Source organism: Micromys minutus (assembly GCF_963924665.1).
Source record: "Micromys minutus genome assembly, chromosome: 21".
In the NCBI taxonomy this organism is placed as follows: Eukaryota; Metazoa; Chordata; class Mammalia; order Rodentia; family Muridae; genus Micromys; species Micromys minutus.
This window is the reverse complement of record NC_137956.1, coordinates 33,997,660-34,020,404: the sequence shown is the minus strand read 5'-3', so window position 1 is coordinate 34,020,404 and position 22,745 is coordinate 33,997,660. Positions and strand designations below refer to the sequence as shown.

General features: G+C 43.9%; 1 protein-coding gene across 2 annotated transcripts in view; it reads right to left on the bottom strand.

Moving 5' to 3' along the window:
• The window catches only part of RYK (receptor like tyrosine kinase), a 68,130-nt gene that overhangs the window by 26,414 nt on the left and 18,971 nt on the right, over positions 1-22,745 (bottom strand). For both annotated transcript variants that reach the window (XM_080934214.1, XM_080934215.1), the window contains exons 2-7: positions 15,319-15,440; positions 9,442-9,541; positions 7,870-8,004; positions 5,826-5,879; positions 5,559-5,703; positions 638-738 (exon numbers count right to left, since the gene is read on the bottom strand). In XM_080934214.1, coding sequence (XP_080790340.1) covers positions 638-738; positions 5,559-5,703; positions 5,826-5,879; positions 7,870-8,004; positions 9,442-9,541; positions 15,319-15,440 — 657 coding nt within the window. The remainder of the gene's footprint in view (positions 1-637; positions 739-5,558; positions 5,704-5,825; positions 5,880-7,869; positions 8,005-9,441; positions 9,542-15,318; positions 15,441-22,745) is intronic.

Here is a 22,745-nt window from a genome sequence, read left to right as displayed (position 1 = left end):
CCACCCCCACCCCTCAAAGCTGGGTGGTGATATGGCACACCTTTAATCCCAGCACTCAGGAGGCAGAGGCAGGTGGATCTCTGAGTTTGAGGCCAGCCTGGTCTACAGAGTGAGTTCTAGACAGCCAAGGCTACACGGAGAAACCTATTTTGAAAAAAAACAGACAGACAGACAGACAGGCAGACCAACCATACCAATGGTAACCAGACTTGCAGTAGGATTAGAAGACAGTGCCAAAGCCTGGTGGACAGCTCCTGACAGTACAGCTAGCATGCTGGAGACCCTGGGTTCTAGCTCCAACATCAGATGAGTAAAACCAATGCAAAGCTTCTATGTGCCCCGTGATAATATTAGCTTATTCCATAGAACTAACCTGAAAACCTTCTGTTTGGATTTATTAGCTTATTTAATAAAATTAGCTATGGAAATCTCCCCCAAAACAAAACTAGCTCTAGCAATTATTTTTACTTTAAATACCCCTATTTTTTTAATTCAATGTTCTAAAAAAACAAAAATTGAAGATCAAACCAACTTTTATACAACTTAGATGCTTGTACATTAATTCCACAAATACTCTAACCACAGACAGAGAGCATGCAGCCGAAAGAAACAGCTTTAGAATTAAATTGACTCTTACTGGTGATGGGAGCTGCGTTGTTGGGTGTGTCAGCTCTCAGATACTGGGTCGTCTGGGTGGATGGCTGAGACAGCCCCTGGGAACTACTGCTGGCGCTGATGCTGTGAATAATTTTAAGACAGAAATACGTGATAAGTGAGCCTCAATGAGAAATTTCTTTTCCATACACATAAAATCCGTGTAGCTTTATAAAGTTGATAGAGATAACGATTCAATAAATGCATACATCTCTATTAACTTTCCATACTGAATTCCTAAGGATCGTCATGACAGAGGGCATGTCAGCAGAGTAAAATTATTCGGAAGAGTAGGTAGAGGTGCTCAGAGAGCGACTCTGAACCACACAGAGTAAGTCAGGGAGTGATGGCTCAGCTCTCTAGAAAAGACCCCAGCTGTTCAGTTGAACTGGCTTTCAGAAAAGGAGAAAAACAAGCTTTTTAAGCAATGGCCCAAAATCAAATGGACTTCAGATGAGGTCATGCTCACGCCATGGGGAGCAGCGTCCTCACAGGCTCACTGTTTAATCATACACATCGTCCCTCTTCACCTACCTGTACCCCACTTTTAGAATTCAGGGTTCTCAGAAATCTCTAGAACTTGAAACATCACATTACACCATACTTTCTAAGTAAGAGGAGCCCCTGAAGGTGGTGGGCTCAAATCTTGTCAGTCAGGTGTTTATAATTGCTATAAATCAATAGTTCCCAAACATTGTCTCAGGTCACCCTTGGGCACACTTCGATCTCACTGGCCTATTTCTTTTAATTTTGTAGCTGTGGAGAGTAAAATATAGATTCAGCACAAAGAGTAAAACCAGAGTCCGACAGAACCTCTGTCACCCACCAGAGGCTCCAAGTTTATTACCTATGAACAGCCTTGTGACTGACTGATCTTTGTACCTTATCGCTATGGTTTCAAACCCCAGTGACGTCAGTGAAACTGGTGACCAACTGCTATATAATCTGGACACTTGCGTGCGGATTTGTATTTTGCCAACTCCAAGAACCCAAACACACGTTAAAAAATGTAAAGATTTAAGGCATCCGCGAAGTGAGCACTGGAGGCTCTATGAAGCCTGTCAGCACTAACACAATTTAGAATTACCTGCTATTACAGCTAGAGCACTGAGACGGGGGTGTCCTCCAATAAACATCCGGAGAGCATGTGCATACACAAGCTACTTTGCACAGCACAGCCTCCATGGGAAATGCCTGTTCATTTAATGTGCCCTCAGCATCCCTTCCCTGGAGACGCTCACATTTCAGATTATTACTTCTTCCTGTGAGTTTGCAGTCAGCTTTGTTACCCAGCAACTTTGCTAAAGGGACTTTCAATTCAGAGACTGTAACAAAGATTTGTCAGGCTATTGTGTGGTCAGAGTTCTGGAAGTTATTAAATAGTGATTTCTGTGAGTTTACATATGTAGTTGGTCATAAGCACATGGAGAACATAAACCTGTAAATCATAACTGCCCACATCACCAGCTGTGTAGCTTAGGCAAACCACTCAATCCTTCCCTTCTGGAGCCTCAAACTGTGGGATAGAAGGAAGCATAAAGCTATTCCAACCAGGACTGCTAAAAGGGTCACATGGAAGACGTGTAAGTGCATCACCGAGGATACTGCTGGGCCCTCAGACACACACTTATAAACTACTACTGTTTTATCACGAGGAATATTATGTATTATGTCTCCAACCTTAGAAAGATAAGGACTGACAGGGTACATGTTTTTTGCTGAGTATTTCTCGAAGATGTGACTAAAAAATTAAATTTGTTAGAAGTCTATTCTTCAGTGCAGAGGAGGGAAGGGTTGCATCTCAAAGGGGGAACAGATGGGAAACTCCTCCACAGAAGTGGAGTGACAAAACCCACCTCACAGGATATGAGACTCAATTTTATGATGTATGTAAAAACTCAAATAGTCTCTGCAAGTAACATTGTGTACGGCTGAATAAACCTTGACAACTGGACAGCAGGTGGCGCTCCGTGTCAGCTAAAATGATTAAGAGCAGGAGCAGTCCGGCTTTCTGGCCCTTTATGTCAGATTTTCATCTCCATAACAAACTCTGGGTAACTAAACAAGTAAAAAATGGGCAAAACACCAGCAGAGAAACTTACTACTATAAGAAAACAAGAACAGAGACCTGCCCCTCACACCCATGAAAGCCCACATCACAGAAGGTAGAAAACAGATTAAAATGTATCTTTACTAACTTAATAGCTTATTAGTCTAAGTAAACTTGATTTTCATAAACAAGTAAGCACCCAGATTTAGAATAAGCTAAGAATTTAAACAAAGATCTTCAAAATACTAAATTCTTACTCTCTATTTCTAGTGAGTCATCTATTTGTATATTCATTCAATAAATATTTATCAAGTGTCTATCATGTGACAGGTGGTGCTCTGGCTGCTGAGGATACAGCACTGACCACGGTGTAGTTTCCCACCCTAGGTTCTAGTTGGGACTTCTTCCTGAATGTCTCAAGGCAGACCACAAACTCCATGGGGACAGCTAAGTGCTTGTTGACGTTACCCTCTCCAACACCTACACCCGTGCCTGGCACAGTAAGCCTGAATGGGCCTCGAGCCCAAAGCACGGTGGGTTAACTATGTAAAGAAGCCACACCTGCAGACTGGAAAGACATGAACCAGGCAGAACGCTTGCTTCTGACATCGGCTGCTGATGAGACAGGAAATGTTTAGTGTGGTAACCAACTTTTCTGCTTCTGCTCATTCTTCATGAACGCCTTTTGTGCCATTGCTCAGAAGCCAGAGGCAGGCTGATCTCTGAGTTCAAGGCTAGCCTGATCTACAGAGCAAATTCCAAGACAGCCAGGGATACAGAGAAACACTGTCTCAAAGAAGAAGAAAAAGGAAATTCTAAGACTCTTTATATTATTATGTATGTTACAACAGTAAGTGTAAAAACAAATACAGAAAAGAAAAAAAAAAAAAAAAAAAAAAACCCACATTGCCACCCTAATGGTGAGGGTAGTGAGGTGCTAGTAAGAGAAAACCCGGAAAATACTACCAAATAGCAAGCGTCCCATACTCAAGGGACGGATTTTCCAGTCACTGATATCTAGAAACCTAGAGAGTTTGCTTGTGAATGCTGACTACTAAGGAAGAAGACACATGTGCTTCTTGGAATCTACAAGTTACAGAACAACTTTGTCCTCTGTTAATCTGTGGCCTTAACACACACACCAGCAATCAGGGAAAACTCAACTCGATGGGCATCGGAGCAGATCTGTGAGTACAAGATAACAGTATGTGCCTGTTAGGGCGTGGAGCAAGAGGATCAAAAGTTGAAGACCAGCCTGGGCTACGTGAGACCCTGCCTCAAAAAAACAAAGCACAAAGTATGACTTCTGACTCTCCCGCTCTTCAGTGACCTCTTCCCTATGTCATCTCTCAAAATTGTTTACAAAATGTCTATACCACTCTATTCCCTCCACTGCCAGTTCTTCCTCTGTAAAATCAATGCACTCCAGTATCACACTGTACACTAAACATGCTGAAACACAGCATCCACTATCACAGTTAGCTAGCTGTCAGCTTGACACAGCTTAGAGTCATATGAATGAGATCTGAGGGGCCTGTGGTTATATAAATGAGATGTTTTGGTTAATGATGATGTGAGAGGGGCCAGCCTCCTGTGAGATTCACCCCTACCTTCAGTGTATAAGGAAGCAACAGGCAGGCCTTCAGTGTATAAGGAAATAAGGCAGTTGGCATCCATGCCCCATGGTTCCTGTTCCAGGTTCCTGCCTTCCAGTTCCTACCTCGATTTCCCTTAGGGATAGACTGTGATCTGACTGAGTGAACTGAGCCGAACCCATTCCTCCTCCACAGTGGTTTTGGTCAGTGTTCTATCATGGCAACAGAAAGCAGGTTAGAGCGTCTGTGTGCACAGTGTGCACTCTGCCATCTTCCCATCACTCTCTCCTCTCCTCTTTCTCTACTCAAGGAAGGGAAGGAGCACAGTGGACACCAGTCTTAAGTACCAATCCAAAAGTATCTAGGCTACTGAATCCAACCAGCTCCCAGACCTTTTGATAAAGGGAATGCTGATATCATGGGTGTACTGTGCAGTGTTAGGTGATGGATCTGGAGTATAAATAATGGGTCTGGATCAGCAGAAAGTCCTGCGGCCCCAGTATGAACAACAGCTCTGAAAGGGCAGAGGGAGGGATAAGGTCACCTGACAAGTCGCAGCTAAGGATCAGCAAGATGGGTAGAAAGGGTTCAAAGTTCAAAGTCAATGTTGAGAATGCCTTTAGTTGCTAAGGATTGTGGGTTATGAGCACGTATCTGCCATTCCATCTTTGCCCCTCACTGCAGTCTAGCTATAATGTGTCTGACTCACCCAGCACCTTCGGCACTCCCACACTACATTATACATACCACAATCACCAATTCTATACTATAATTATGGGTTAACATCAAAGAACCTTGATACCATGAAGAGTATCATTAATCTTTATAATCCCAACACTTAGTGTAATTATCTCCCTAGAGTGTCTCTACTCTGCTACACATTAGGATCACCCAAGAAACTTCACAGTGCAGCAGATACTCAAGTGGGAAGTCAGGAGAGAAGAAAGCTGGAAGGGTAGAGGGAGGGGGTTGGGGAAGTAGAAGAAAGGAGCAGTTTCCAAAAGGCAATAGGACCTGGAGGCAAATCAGGATAACGAACATGAAAAGCAATCTCATCTTTATTTCCCCCCAGGTTATAACTCCACAGACTTTGAAAGATGAAATAGAACATAAAGGTAGTAATAACCAAGGCATCTGACTTCCTCTTTGGCTTAAGCTTCAGCACTCTCCCTCCTCCCCTGCACAGTGTGCATGGATGTGAGTGGGTGGGGGCACTCATGCACATGCAAGTAACATGTTTCCCAAAGCATGTACAGTACCTGTCATCCAGTTCAATCCGTTTCATACTATGAAGGTGCAAAACAGCTAATATTATTGCTACAAGAAATATTACTGCACAGCAAACCCCCACACTGATATAAAACACACGCGTGGACGTAGTTGGAGCTGCGTGTACAGGATCATCTGAAACAAAAAGGAGAAGCACAGTAGGTTTTTCAAACAGAGCTGAGGGAGTGCTCTGTGCCCTGACACGGGCAGCACCAGACTTCCCACAACCACGCTCTCACACACTCAGTGACACTTACAAATAGTTCTGCTAGTGTTTTTGTCCAAGGCTGACGTTTTTACTTCTTCAAGTTCTGGATTAAAAGAGAAACAAAGTACTTTAGAAGCTGTTTTCTGTCTCAATCCTTACTCACTAGCATACCTTCTGAAAAGACCATGAGAGCGACTGTCCTGTCAGCAGTGCAGTCACTGGTCAAGGGACAGTCTGCCAGTGGCTTACAGATTCCCAATGAGATGGGCTTCTGTGGTCAAGAGTGTAGGGAAACCCACAAACTTATACTGTTGTCATGGAAACTCACGGCACAACCAGCTGAGTGGAAAGGCTCTAGAGTTCTAGAGGAAGTAAACGTCCTGACCCGGTAATTCTCACCCGTATGATACTGAAGCTTCTCCTAGGGATTGACAGCCCTTAGCACCCACACAGCTTGGGTATGCTTGCTAGTTCTGTTTTGTAAGTGCCATAGGAAACCAGATAAATACAACAGAAGAACACTAAAGTAAGAGTCATGAACAAAGACTACACAGTTCAAGTGGACAAAATATGACCACCACATTAAGATGGCGACAAACATTAATGTAAAATGGGATGTTTTCACAAGTCAGCCATAGTGGTGCACACATTATCCTCAGCCACCTGGAGCCTGAGGCAGGAGGATCACAAGTTCAAGGCTTGACTAAGTCACATATTGAGTTCAAAATCACTTTGGTAACTTGGCAAAACCCTGTCTCAAAATAAAAATTCTAAAATAAGCATTTTAGATATAGCACAATGATAAAGAACTCTCCTCGCACGCCTATGTCCAACCCTAGTATTCATCCTCCACCCATCCTCCATCCATCCCCACTAAATAGTTATACAAACATAGGAGGGAGGCCTCCCACTCTCAAGTACAAGTGTCCTCATGCCAATCACAAAAAGATTAGGTTGGAGTTAAAGCCTCTACAGTCCCCTTTGGCTTTAAACTTACACTGGAGAAGGTGTATAAAAAGTTTCACAAAGAAGCAGAGAGCACAGACTTGCCTCTCGGCTGCACCACTTTGTCTGACCTTCGCCAGGTCACTCAGACTTTTTGAAAACATACCACCTGAAGTCGATGTACAACGACTCGGGTTTAGTGCATGTAAAGTGTACAGATCACAGGAAGCATCCACTGAATTTATAGTCTGTTTCTACCTCAGACAGTAAACAGCTTTACCTATTTGTAAACTCAGGACATTTTTATCTCTGGGCTACATGGAGATTAGATAACTTTTAAGAATCTTAAAATTGGAGCTGGAGAGATGTCTCAGTGGTTAAGAGCACTGACTGCTCTTTTAGAGGTTCTGAGTTCAACTCCCAGCAACCACATGGTGGCTCACAACCATCTGTAATGGGATCTCATGCCCTCTTCTGGTGTGTTTGAAGACAGCAACAGTGTACTCACATAAAATATTTACGTCTTAAAATCTTAAAATTTCAAAACTCAGCCTTAGTGTTCTAGAACTCACTACTATCTATGGTGATTTCCTAGGCAAATATAATTCAAACTCCTAATTATTAAGTGTCCACATGTGACTTTCTAATTCTGGACGGGGTTTCATTACCCTTTAAAACCTCTTTGAAACAGCATCATGCACATTTCATAGACAAGAACCTCATCTGTACAGAAATAAAATAGCATCCCCTCTGTCCTGAAAACAGCAGAGATATGGCTCACCCCAGGCCCAAGTGACCCCAACACTAAGCTCCTGCAGAGCCCAGGCCCACTGACGAACAGCTCAGTTCTGTGCCATTCTGTGTGCCTGTGAGGTTTGTCTTCCTTCTTTACCTTTCAACCACACGGCAACACTTGGACTCCTGATGGAAACACCCACAGAACTCCGGCGGAGCTGAGCGCCAGAGGCTGAGTGGGATCCTGCCTACACGCTCTGCAGTGCTCGCCCAGAGGTTCATCAACTAGTGTGCTTTGCTTTTCTCATAACTATAATCAAGACCTGGTCATGATTCAATCTCTAAGCAGTTAACACAGTCTTCCATTGTTCTCTTATCTACATGAAACACACTATGTTAAATAAATTCCTTACTTTTGTAGCACATTTTCCTTCGTTTAAAGTTTAAAACTGTAAAATTTTTTGAAGAATTTACTGTCAGGTTGAGCTGCATCAGGATCATCACTTCAGAGTCTACTTTACCGGTACAGGAAAGCTCGACCCGAAACACTGTTGAAAAGAAACAAGAGAAAATACTTCAGTGTCCTAAAAAATCAGGGTCAATACCATACAACACTTTTATTTATTTCTTCTCATTTCTGCTCAAATAAAACAATCAAGCACATCTAAATAAGAAACCAGACAGGAGCTTCCGGAGACCCGTTCACACTGCTCTGGACATCCGTGTTTCCTCTGCAGACCCAGAGGAGGGCTGAAGCAGAGCACAGGGCGCAGATGAAGGGAAGCTACTTCCAAGCCTTCCTTGTGAGTTCTGACTACAGCAGTTTGTGTCACATGTTCTGCTTTCCAATATATTGAAGCCACAGAATCATCAGGCAAACTCTGCTGACCTCACCAGTCTCACCAGCAACAGTAATGAAACTACACCAGAAAGGGAAAAACTATGTAGTACCAAATGCATTTATATATTTCTCCTTACATGTAAAGCATGTTAATGTCAAGAAGGTAGTGTAGAATAAAGCATGTCATCATCGTATTCCTTTCCTGTTGTTTGGCTAACAAAATGTGGGAAAACCAAAGCCACACTAAACTGGGTGCCAGGAGAGTTCCTGCTGAGCTTAGAGCTATGCCATAACCAATAACCGCTAACACATCACCAATAACAAAGACGCCCATAGTATGAACAGACAGGTGTATGACATGCTTGGAAGTACTCTCTGTAGAAAATGCATACGTATATTTAGTAACCATATTTTAAAATTGTATCATTCAAAAGAGTAATCGCTCAGAAGTACCCCTAGGAAATAAAGACATTGTTGCTGGGGGAAATTATAATAAACCTATAAACAAAGCTAACACATTCTTGACTATGAACTAAAAACAACACGCCCTTCTAAACAGGATTAGCTTCTAAAGGCATATCTAGGAATGTTAATGACAAAGCAGTAGATTTTAAGAACATTTTATCTTTTACTTTAAGATTCCTTTCCTACAAATTTCAAAGATATTTTTCCATCTATGAGTAGTGGACCAGAGATTTAGACATTTCTGAAACCCTTGCTGACCCACAAAAAGTAACCAGCCCCCCACCTCTATCTTAAAGCCTAGTGAATTTGTGCCAGTAAGAACAGTGAATAAAACTGACAGGAAAAGCCTACAACATGCTATAGCACATGTTTTCTTTACAAATAAATAAACAAAACAAATGATAATAATAACCCATCTACCTCACCAACCCCTGCCCCCCACCCACAATCTCTGAGCTTTTCTGTGCTGCTTAGTTTTATCAACTTGACACAAAGGAGTCACCTGAGATTGGAATCTACAACTAAAGAACTGCCTCCATCTGACTGGCCGGGCATGTCTACGAGGCATTCTCTTGATTAATGGTTGATGGGGAGGGCCCAGCACTCAGCGAACTGTCCTTGTAGTGATAGGATGGAGACAGCTGATCGCAGTACACTAAATCTGTCTTTCCTGGCTTACCTGATAAAGTGCGTGGGACCTCCCCTTGAGCAGAAATATTGACCTGGGGCATGCCCATAGCCACAAAGTTGTCTACTTGGAATCCCAACTTATATTCAACCTGTAAAATGAAGAGAGACAAAACATTATACCTGTGACAACAGAAAAGGACTTCATTAATAAGTTCATTAACTAAGCAGTATGAAAGCTAGTCACAGGTGAAAAAAAAATCCACTACCAAAGATTCCAAAGAGCGAGCCTTTAATCCTAGCAGTCTACAGTGAGCAGTAGGTAGGTGGATCTCTGTGAGTTTGAGGCCAGCGTGGTTTATATAGTGAGTTTGAAGTCAACTTGGGCTACAAAGTGAGACACTGTCTCAAAAATAAATAATAAAATTAATAAAACTGAAATAATATTAGGAGTTTTCAACCAGATAGAAATTCAACCTGAAGGCTGTCTATCTGGTATCTGGAACTGGACCACCCTTTGACTTAAAACCAACAATCTGTTACCCTGGAGAGGAATCATTCAGTCTCTTACTTAGCTCATCACAATGCTATGACTGCCACCAAGGGGTGCTAGAGAGCTATCCCTCAGGTACCCTTGGGCTTTCCAGCACTGTAACATCAAGAGGATACACTGACTGTAAGGTCTGGCATGTCATCTCTGCACAGGACCAGAAAGCTAAGGAGGGAGGGTGCATGAGAGAGATCACCGTGGGATCTAGAACCAGGAGGCCACGTGACCTGCACAAAAAAGCAACTTTTCCTAGCTTCAGCTTTTAGAAAGTGAGGACCACAACATGAGGTGCGACATGCTGACTGACACAACAGGCCTGTGACCCTGGCTTGGGACCCTCTGCTCGCTGCAGGCCCAGTGGCCTCAACATCCTCTCCCACTGCTAAGCTGCCCTTCTTCGTGGTCACCAGCCTTCTGCCAACCCCAGAGATTTGCACACAAACCCTCCTGAGCTGTCAACACAAGTGTGGTCTGTTTTGTTCCCAGCGTGAGGAACCTCACCTGCACAGCCTCTCATACCTTCACCTTCCTCATGTTCTCCCTCAGCGTGGCTTTCCCCTCAGGCTCCTCCTCTTCTTGCTCATGTCCATGTAAGGCTCTAAGGCCCTCTCTAGACATCCTGCATGACATCAGCTGCTCTACTCTGAAGCTCACTTCTCACAGTGGTATGTCTCAGCCATCCACATGTCACACAAGACTACAGAGGTTTTGAAGGCCGGCTCATTCTGTCTCCTCCCACCTTTCTGTTAACTTTGAAATTCAGTGTTCATTCCGACATACCCCTCAACTTCTCCATGTCCAAAACAGATGCAAAAATACTTTCTGTTCCATCCAAGACCCCAGCACTGCCTCTGACCACCCACCTCTGGTCCCACAAAAGCAGTTCTTTGTGTTCACCACTCTAAGTCAGACAACATTTATGAGGCATGTTTATGGGCCAAGGGCTGCGCTTGTAGAGGGGGAAAGCAGTGGTCAATTAAACTACTTCCTTCCTTCCCAGCACAGCCAGGATGCTTGGTTTCATGTTCCCACAGCCTGTGCCCCAGCAGGGACATCACTGACACGGTCATTCTGACACCTCCAGCTGGTTTACTCCCTCTTCTTCACACTAGAGTGGCAGCGCCTGCAGCCCCATGGCCCTTGGCTCAGCTTGCTGGGGAGATGACACACATGATGACCCCTCAGTCCTGTGCTCAATGGCTGCTCTCTTCAACCTCAACCATGGTCCTCACTGATGCCCCACATGCCACCTGCCCCACTTCTTCACTTCCAGGCAAAACTCTTGTTCCTCTCAGCTAGCACAGAGGAATCTTGTTTGTCCTTCCCAGCATCAGGAAGATCTATCAGAACACCGACCCTCTGCACTCAAGGCCCAAGGAAAGCTCCTGCCCCCTCTTCACAGGGCAACACTTTCAACTTGTCCCTCGATCTCCTTTCCCTCCAACTACCTACTAAGCATACCCATCTGGAATAGCAAATGTTGAAGCTGTAGGGTTACCAGATAGAGTTGAGTCTACCCGATTGCCAAACTCCTTTCATAGATACAGATAAGCACTCCACTGAGAGATACTGTGGGTTCCTACGTATCTGTAGCAGCTTCCTCTCACAGGTAGACAGGCACCCCACTGGGACACTGTACTTCCTAGCTAACTGACTCCCTGGAGCCAGGATCTCTCACATGGGAAGTGAGTTACTTGGTGCCACATCCAGCTTCCCCTCCAGCCCCTGCCCCCTGCCTGGGAACCACAGACCACATTTCTATTGCATGGGCTCGGATGCCTCTCTCCAGGGCCCCCGCCATGCCGTCAGTGCCTAACACTAGGGCCTGAGCTGTGCTTGAGGGCTTCTCTGCCCGTGGCATTAATGCTTTTCCAGAAGCTGCTTACTGTGCAACAATGCCTCTCAGTGTCCCTCTTGAACATCTCCTAAACCTTTCAGTCTCCTTTACAAAGTCTCAGTTATTATAATCATTGCCCAGGGACCAAAGCTAGGAGAGCAAAGACTGGGTACAACAAAGAAGTCAGAGGGCTCTGACAGCAGAACTGAGGGCAAGCGGCAAGAGTAGTGGCAGGGTCATCTCAGTCTAACCACAGAGAGGGAGAGCAGGGTCATCTCAGTCTAACCACAGAGAGGGAGAGCAGGGTCATCTCAGTCTAACCACAGAGAGGGAGAGCAGGGTCATCTCAGTCTAACCACAGAGAAGGAGAGCAGGGTCATCTCAGTCTAACCACAGAGAGGGAGAGCAGGGTCATCTCAGTCTAACCACAGAGAAGGAGAGCAGGGTCATCTCAGTGTAACCACGGAGAGGGAGAGCAGGGTCATCTCAGTCTAACCACGGAGAGGGAGAAGGGAGAAAATGGTGGTGCACGTGGAGGCAGCAAGCCAAGGAATGGAGCACAGGCAGAGGTGGCAAAGACTAAGGACAGCGGCAGCAGCTTAGAGGAAGCCACAGTAAGAAGCATGGAAGCCTGCCCTTTGCCTAAGACTTCCTTCTGACAGACAAATGAGCCAGGAAGCATCACGGGGCAGCTCTCTCCTCACGCTGGTGCCCTTGGGATACCTGTTTTTAAATGTAGTTTTTGGCGTCAGAGAAGAAACTGCCAATCATTGAAGTAATTTTTTTTCTACTTCGGTGTGTACCGACTTGTAAGGAATGCCATTTGTCAATTACCTTTGAAGAAACAGATCTATTTAGAAAGTACACCACGGCCTACCCCACCACCCCCCCCCAAAAAAAGAAAAAGAAACTCTGTGCAGCAGTTGTTTATCAGAAAATAAATGAGCCAAAATACTTCAGAAAAGTAACTAGAGAAAAATATAAATATTTAAATAGGCTAAGAAATAAGCATGTTTGGTATTTTTCCTTCCTTGGAACACATGTCTATGAGAACAGGCAGATGATGGATAAAGCCATCTCCTCTGGAACACATCTAAAGTGAGTGTACTTGCCTACAGTCACTGGCCTTTTAATCTCTGAAACTGCCAGGACTCCCCTCCACTGGGACACAGCAGGCTGGCCCCCAGGCAGCTGCTGGAGCTCTGACAAGCTCCCCGCAGAATCTCCTGGACGGAGACCAAGGAGAGTGGGTGGTGGGGTCTCCTGCCACGCCCCACTATGCCTCTGCCTTCTGGCTATCTAGCATATCTACTGACGCTTAACAGACACAGTTGCATGTTTTTTCTTGAACACTGGGGAATGTTCTGGAACATACAGGAAACTAATTATCTGTTAAGACTGCCTAGTAGTCTACTCTTGTGAGAGAGAATCAATACCAGAGTTCTCCTCCCATCTTAAAAATACAATTAACACATCCTTAACCACTCGGTGAGGCATGTGTGACATACATGTTAAGAAAAAACACACACAGCTCCAGCCACTGAAGGAACTGAAATCTTGTGGTAAGATCAGTCACGTAAACATTGGAGAACTCTGCCAGCCAAAGCTTTGATGTGGGAAAACTGATGTTAAAATATCTGCACTGTTGCAGTGATACAGTGGGGAGTCTGGAGATCCTCGGAAGCAAATATTTCATCTTCTGGCAAGAGCTCAAACAGCCCAGAGATTCCGACAGAGTGTTAGAAACTGAGAGAGACAGCCTTCCTTCTGAAGTCTGACTGTGTCTCTGAGTCAACACACTACTCCTGCCTTCTTGGGTGACTGCCATGTCAGCTGACCCCAGCACCCATTTCTTCAGCCTCCAGACTCATTTAAGCAAGTCCTTCCCAAACCTGGGTCCACTGTTTACTCTTGTAGGAAATGACCAGAGCACAACTACACAAGAAAATATGATACAGTTATTTGAAGGGGAAAACACACACACACACACACACACAAAGCAAAACGAAGGATCAGTTCCCCTTTACCGGGACACATTGCTCACAACTCTGTACTACACAAAAGCACGAAACACTTAGGTGTACATGTGCACACTGCACACGAATACACTCTTTCTTTAGGAGACAAGAATCGGGCAACAATGCCTGAAGAGGACAGAGATCTAGATGGGCTTGCTCAGCATGGCTACTGTGATGCCACTTCCCACGTGCACCATTCTGAGCCCTAATAACCATAGACACTGAAGCCAGGGCTCATCTACTACATTGTCACTTACTCCTACAGGCCTTCAGAATGTACACCATATCTAAGTACTACCTACTCATATAAATAAACAAACTGCAATTAGTCAGCTGTGCTAAAAGTCACCAGCTACTATGGCCTGAGAACTAGAGTCAGGGAGTGTAATGTCATCGAGAAGAAGCCCAAATGTGTAGTTAAGTACATGCTGCTTGCTGTCCAGGTGCAGTGGTGCACACCTTTAATCCCCGCACTTGAGAGGCAGGGCCAGCCAGGGTTACATATAACCAGAGCTATGGAGTGAAACCCTGCCTCAATAAGGGAGGGGAAAGGAGGGAACGGGGCGGGGGGGGGGGGAGTTTTAAGGGAAGGAAGAGGAGATGAGAGATCTACAAGATAACAGAATCATTACTTGTATGGGTTTCCCCACAAGCATTTATAACCATAGATGACCCTTCCAAGCCAGCTACCACAGCAGGTTCCCCACTATCAACAACTTGAGGCTGAAGCACATAAACAGGGCAACAAAACTTCAGATTGACACAAACTAAACATCAATTACTAGTGAAGCCTTCGTCATAAAGATGCTGAGGGTACCTGATGAGCTGAGTAATGTGAGTTAGAACTGTGCCTGGATTGTGTCCACAACACCAGTGTCCTTAGAAAATGCAGGCTAAGACATTTCCGAGCAAGGGGGCATGATGCTTTCAATGCACTTTTAAACAGCTCGAGGGTTCAAAGGCAGGGAGGAGAGCAAATGTTGCAAATGGTATCATCTGGCAAACCTGGGAAATGTGGGTGTAAGGTTCCTTGGCAGTCAGAGGTGAAGAATTCACCAATAAACACACAGCAGGAAGTAGATAAGCCCTGGCTTCAGTGTCTATGGTTACTAGGGCTCAGAAGGGTGCATGTGGGAAGCTGTGTGTGCTGTACCTTGCTTCTGTGAATGGGAAAATTATGTTCAAGTCACCAAGTATGTCTGGAAGATCCTGCTCAGCAATGCTTCTCCCCAGCCACTCACACCCATTCTCCAGCCATAAACAGCTTCTCTGTAACAGCAGGGTCATCATCAGACCCAACTCTCCTTTCCCTGGATCCAGATCCCCCTGGAAAAGCCTCAAAGGACCCAGCCCTGACCCAGCCCTGTGAGATACACTGATCATCCACCTAAGAGCAGGCTCAGGACTATCTGTCAGATATAAACATGAAAACACCCAATGCCCTTCTGTGGACTGGAAGGCCCATCCTCAGGGACAGCCTTTGTCTCTGAAGACTGGGTGGCCCTGTCTGGCAGTAGCTCTTACCTTGGACTTTGCATGCCAAGTGAAGTGCAGGAAGTTTGTCTCACTGGGCACTAGCAGGTTAAAGGACAGAGCATAGTGACTGATGAGGTCATTTCTCACATAGTAAAGTTCTGCATCGAGACCTAGAAAAAAAAATGGAAAAACAGTTAACCATCCAAACGTCTTCAAAGTAATTGCCTTCCATGTCACAAGTCCTTGTAGAGGGCAGAGAGAATGCACTGGTGCACAAGTGTGCTCTGTGGACAGCTGGCATGTGAGCTGCCTTGTGAAGCAGGAGGCTACACTTCACAGCCCACAGAGAAACTGGCACTCAAAATCTAGATCTCCTTCTGAGGCAGCTGCAGGACCACCTGGAGCCACTCTGTCTTCTGGATTTGGTGCCTCTCTAAAAAGCACCAAAAGAGAAACCTCACTCCTACTCCAATGCTGGCCCACACTTTGATTCAAAAAGGAGGGAGACTACCTGCACTGAAGTTACAGAAAGAAGGCTGTGTGTGAGCTACATATGGGTCTGCGCTCTTAACTGCAAAGCCAGCTCTCCAGGCCCTAAAGAAAACCCTTAACCACTAACTACCTTCAGTGGAAAAATCAAACTACTGTGAAAAAGATGTAAGGTAATAACAAAGAAAGAAAAGAAAAAAGAAAAGAACAGTACTATCAATGCTAATTAATTACTGGTGCTACCAAGTCAGTGACCTTGAGCCCTGAGCACTGTAGACAAAAGGGAGAGGGAGGAACCATCAGCAAGTGTTAGAGTCAGGCAAAGAGCCAAAGAACTGAACAGTGGCCGAGAAACTTCCCTTAGACTTATTTACTGTTAGTGTAGTCCAGATGTCCCTAATGCTCACACAGGACAAACTGAAACTTAAATGGCACATTTACTGAGCATGCACTGCAGGTCTGTACCTGAACGGTGGCATGAAGGAGGTCATCTGGATACCTCAGATCCCTCAGCACACAGAGAAACCAACAGCTCTGCCACACACAGCTCATCTGTCAAAGCTCCTTCCTCATTTCTGACCCAGATCTGATAATATGTTTAAGTCAAACATGAGATCTGAGTAGCATGTTTTATGCATCCTGCACGAAGTGCCAGGTACACCAAGGGGAAGCCTATGCAGAAGGCTCTGTCTGCTGAAGACAGAAAATGCTAAGGAACATAAGGCGGGGGCTGGTGGGGTTAGAGAAAGATGTAGAGGAGACAGGAAGATGGAGAGATTGGATAGAAAATGAATTCAAAGAAAACATCAATAATCCCAATAATACAGTTTAAACTCACTTAAGGGGCTGGAGAACTGGCTCGGCAGTTAAGAGTACTGATTTCTCTGTCAAGGATCTATGTGGATTCCCAGCACCCACAAGGCACTTCACAGCAATCCATTACAGTCCCAGAGACTAAAGGCCCTCATCTGGCCTCTGTGGGCACTGCACACATGAGGTGCACAGATACACATGCAGGCAAAACACCTATACACATAAAGATAATAAACGTTTTATAAAAATTCACTCCAGCCTGAGATATGCTAGTCTAGAGAGATTGATAAAGACAGGGTGAAAACAAAGTTCAGAAATATGTCAAATAACAAAAGAGGAAAAACACATGAGGCAGAATGACGACACAATTTTAACTCAAGGTGAAACGACTCAGTAGTTAATAAAACGCACAACTGAGATCCTCTATACACAAAAGATACAGCACTGTAACAAGCAAAGCTTCATATACAGAAAGCAAAAGCCAAGAGCCACAGCCTGAGACTAACAGCCCCTCACACCCACAGGGTTTACTCATGAACAATGATAAAACATGAAGAGCATGAAGAAAGGGAAGCACAATACAGCCAAGTAACCTCTAAAATGTCAGTAATTCACCACGTTAGTAGAAAAGAAACAACAATAAAGGTGGGTGTGGTGACTCGCACCAGTAATTCTAGCACAGGGAAGTGCTACAAAGTCAGGCGTTCAAAGTTATCCTCGCCATTTAGCAAGTTTGAGGCCAACCTGGGCAACATGAGACCCTGTGTCAAAACAAAACACTGACAGCATACAGATTGAAAATCTATACTGATAAAAACAGAGTAATAAATGGACAGATACTTTCTCAGTCTAATAAAGAGCATTTACAAAGCCATATGGCTAGCATGCTCAATAGTGAATTTTTACATTCTGTATTTCTAAAATCAGTAACAAGGTAAGGATGTCCCTACTCCCACTCAGTTTCACACTTATTATGATAATAAGACATAGCTGTAGAAGGCCTTGAAACTGTTAAACACTCTGAAAATCAGGTAGTGGAAAATCTGTGCTAGACAAGTGCTTTTAGGAGAAAACTTATGGGGAAAGACTAGCTTCCCCTTTAAATGCTGGTTAACCCTCTTCCAAGATACTGTATGTTTTAGATAGGGCTGTGCAGACAAACCACAAGGAATGGGCTTGAAGAGGCCCAGGCCTCTTCTTAAGACCTAAGTAAACTTTGCTCTCAACCACATTCTATGAGTAGAAGGGAGATTGGTGCGCTTCGTAGTAAGATACACACGGGGCCATGAAAATGTGAAGAGGTGCTAAAACACATCATTAATCTCCAGAAAAACAAAGGTTAGAAGTATAATGAAAACCACTAGCACCCAAGAGAATAAGTACAATTGATGCTGGCAAGTCAGCTCAGAACATCCCTGCCAGGGTGAAAAACCTCTCAACTGCTTTGAAAAGCTAACAGTTGCTTATAAATTAAACACACACCTACTCTGTGGCCAGCAATTCCACTTGAGGTAATTCTGCAAAGGAAATGAAAACACTGTATCCACAAAACACTTGTGCAGATGTTCACAGGCCTTTTCCCACTAATAAGCAGAAGTGGAAACAAAGCAAATGTTTCTCAGCAGACACCTAACTTGAGACCAATTGTTTACATTCAACAATGGAATACCCCTCTACAATCAAAACCAGACTTTGTAACAAGGACAGACTTCTCAGAGTGAAAGAAACTTAACACACTGAGAATATCAAACTATTTGACTTTATTTAGATGAAACCTCTAGAGCGTACAGAACTAATTTATTGTGATAAAACTCTGGACTGTGCCCATCTAGAAAGGATGGGAAATGGGAGTACAGGGGACTTCTTTCGATGATGGCAATGTTCAATATCTTGATTTGAGTCTAGGTCACAAAGCCATATATATAAAGAATTTATTTTCTTAGGGTGTGGGTACGTGTGAGTGCAAGTGCTTGCAGAATCCAGAAGAGGGCACTGGATCCCCTGGAGCTAGAGTTACAGGCAGTTGTGAGCCTCATGAGTGGGTGCTGAGAACTGAACCTGGGTCCTCTCCAAGAGTTGTCCGTGCTCTTAACAACTGAGCCACCTCCCCAGCCTCGAGACAGGCGTGTATGCACAAGCCCTTTCAGCTCCAATTCAAGAATATTAAAGGTGAGCACATGCACAGGGGCTCTATCCCCAGAGTAGCACAGTCTGGCCTGTGCATACTTCCTGGCAGAGCAGGCTGAACTCCCCCGAACCACTCTTAGGGCAACCCCATGGCTCACAACCACAAGGCCTGCAATTTCCATCGTCTTACACTTTAATAGCTTTACTCTGCTCTCAAGGAGCCTCAGCCACAATCAGTGGTTTGACTAGGCGACCCACCATACCTCACAAGGTACCAATTATGCTATTGTTAGCGTTCTCTGGTCTGAAATAGTAGAAGTCTTGAATGGTCTGCCTTGAACCTTCTTTTCACCATAATCCTGTTATTTTTAGTGAATAAGCACTCTTGAAAGTTTTCTTAGGAGTGGATTTGATATTATAACAGAAATGCTTATGTTCTTTAAATATAACTCTGAATGCTGGGCAGGGAGTGGCAGCAATTTGTGACTCTAAACTTATAAGTAATATAAATTCCTAGCAAGACAGCAGTGCTTAATAAACAACAGTCATGCTAGGCAGTGGTGGTAGGTATATGCCTTTAATTCCAACACTCGGGAGGAAGAGAGGCAGGTGGGTCTCTGAGTTTGTGGCCAGTCAGGTCTACAGAGTGAGTTCCAAAACGCCCTTTCTCAAACAGTCACATCTGTAAGAAAATATGATTCTACACCTTTCTTTCTCTGTAAAGAGCAGCTAAAGGCAATACTCCAGGGAGTGCAGCTTTTGGATCCAAACAGTCCTCGTTCATTTGTGCAATACACTAGACATCTGTCATGTACTGAATCTGCTGTTGCCAGAAGCTCATGCTGAAATGCCCGGCCCCCAGTTTGTGCCTCCATTTTGAAGACTGTGCAGGAAGCTTTCAGAGAGCAGGCCCTGCCTGTCAGAAGTAGGTCACTTAGAGCAGGCCTCTGAAGGTGGTGTCTGCACTGGCTGCAGCCTGCCTTTTCTGCTTCCTGTCTGTTGTCATGTGAACAAGCTGCTGCCTGCACTCCTGCTGTCCTGACAGACTGGACCCTCTGCAATGGAAAGCCAAAACAAGTCTTCCCTTCCTCAGCTTGCTTCCATCAGGTTTTTGGTCCCAGCAACACAAAAATAACTCTGATGACAAAAGAAAGAGAAAAAAAAGAAAGGACAGGAGAGAGGGAGAGATGGAGGGAGGGAGGGATGGAGGGAGGGAAGGAGGGAGAAGGAGGGAGAAGAAAGGAAGGATTGAACTACAAAACCCTGGAAAGGGCTATGACACCGTGATGGGGGGGGGCTTCTACAAATACAGTGTGGTGAGCCAGTTTTGTCCGGACCTTAACACTAAGTGAAAACAGGCAAGATGTTAACTATATGCAGCAAATTTTAAAAACTGCCTGACACCTAAAAGTGTTCAATAAATATCCAAGAAATTAATGTCAGACATGGATGTTCCATTTTTTAAAAGAAAGTGAATACCAGAATATACTAAGTAGTTATGGTGGTTTGAATAGGTGTTTTGACTTGTGAATGCTTGGTCCATGAGGAATGGCACAATTAGGAGGTGTGGCCTTATTGGACAAGATGTGGCCTTGCCTTGTTAGAGGAAGTGTGTCACTGTGGGGGTGAGCTATGAGGTAATATATATATTCAAGCTCTGCTCTTCTGCTGCCTGCAGATCAAGATGGAGAACTCTTGGCTCCTTCTCCAGCACCACATCTGCTTGACACTGCCGTGCTTCCCACCATGACGATAATGCACTGAACCTCTGAAACTGTAAGCCAGCCCCAGTTAAATATTTTTCTTTATGAGTTGCCTTGGTCATGGTGATCTCTTTTCAACAATAAAACCATAACCAAGACAGAAGTGAGTAGTGGATTATGAGTGATTTTTATATACTCTGTATTTTCTTTCTCAAGTTTTCTATAAAGGGTGGACATGGTGGTACATGCCTTGAACCCCAGCACTTAGAAGGCAGAGGCAGGTAAATCCTGCATAGTGAGTCCCAGGCCAGGCCATCCAGAACAATACACTAAGACTTTATCTTAAAAAAAGAAAAAGTTATGGGGCTGGAGAGATGGCTCAGTGGTTAAGAGCACTGACTGCTCTTCCGGAGGTCCTGAGTTCAAGTCCCAGCAACCACATGGTGGCTCACAACCATCTGTAATGGGATCTGGTGCCCTCTTCTGGGGTGTCTGAAGATAACAACAGTGTACTCACCTACATAAAGTGAATAAATAAAAAAATAATTATAATAAATTTACATTTTCTATGAAGTATAAGTAGAAAAAAATTAAAAGTTTTTTCAAAAACATTTAAATATGTATATGGCATTTTGAAAGTCACTAAAACCAAATTCAATTACTTTCTATGATAGTTTAAATGAGAATGTCCCTTATTGGCTCATATATTTGAATGTTTGGTCCACAGTTGGTGGAACTGTTTAGTAGGGATTTGGAGGTATGTCACTGGCTTTGAGGATTGAAAAGCCCACGGCACTCCAATTAGTTCTCATGGGCCTTGCGGATGTGGATGAGAAGTAAGCTCTCAGCTACTGCTCCAATGCCACGCCTGCTTGCTTGCTGTCTTGCTCTCTGTCGTGATGGTCATGGACTCACCCTCTAAAACTGTAAGCAAGCCCTCAATTAAGTGCTTTCTTTCTAAGTTGCCTTGGTCATATATCTCCTCACAAAAACAGATACTTTCTATTAAAAGTCCATTAAGGTTTATAAGAGCTAGAAAAAAGGCTGTACATGCTCACCCACCCTAATTTTTTTCAATTAAGAAATTACTGTGAAGATGTTATCTTTGGTATATTAAAGTTGACACTAGTAATGACAAATCATTTTTAGCTAAAAGCCCTTCCTCCACCATCCCTTAAAATACCAAGATATAGCAAAAGGCAAAATCTGGTTAAAAAAAAAAAAAAAAAAAAAAAAACAAAAGACCAAAGTTTAGGAAGAATCTCCATCTACAGCACTAACAGAGGATTAAAGTGAAGACACATTTCAGACTGGCCATGTTCACTAGCTGTGGAGACTGACCGTGCTCACTAGCTGTGGAGACTGACTATGTTCTCTAGCTATGGAGACTGACCCTGTTTACTAGCTGTGGAGACTAACTATGTTCACTAGCTGTGGAGACTAACTATGTTCACTAGCTGTGGAGACTAACTATGTTCACTAGCTGTGGAGACTGGCATGGAAAACTCAAGGATGCTGAAACAAAGTATGAGTTTTTCAGGAAAGACAAGGCCAGCAAGAGAGTTCATTTCCAGACAATTCTGATCCTATATGCAAAAAAAAAAAAAAAAAAAAGCATATTCTTGAAGGCCTCAGAAAACAGCCAACTACATATTTATACCCCAGTAAGCTACTCTAAATCATACTGAGAAAATATAAAATTTTTGTTTTTAACAGGAGACAAGAACCCTTTATACCAAGGAGAGACTTATGGTGATAAAAATAACTGTTACTATTTACTGATTAAATCAAAACCAAGTGTTTCTGGGGCTGGAGAGATGGCTCGGTGGTTAAGTCCACTGGTTGCTCTTGCAGAGGATCCAGGTTTGATTCCCTGCACCCACAACTGTGTAACTACTGTTCAAGGTGATGTGGTGCCCTCATCTGGACTCCATAGGCATCACACTCACATGAAGCGCATACACATGCAGACAATTAAACACATCCATCAAAATAAATAAATCTTTTTTAACGTAAAGCATTTCTAAACATAGAGATATAAAGAATGTCAACTGGGGTGTGAAATTAGTATACAGAGAACAGAAGGCACGCACATCCATAATTAGTACAGTCATAAGTAAGGCACACATCAAGATGACAGATACACTACAGAAACTGTCACCCACCTGATAGCTTTATAAGGTTGGTAAACACTAGTAATGGGCAGCAGGAGTTCAAGGCATCTCAGTTACTTATTGCGGCTTTAGTTTGACTGGACTACATAAAACAGTATTCTCAAACAAAAACAAAATGCTAGACTAATAACATAGCCTTGTAGGTAGAGGGATTTGGTAGACAAGCACT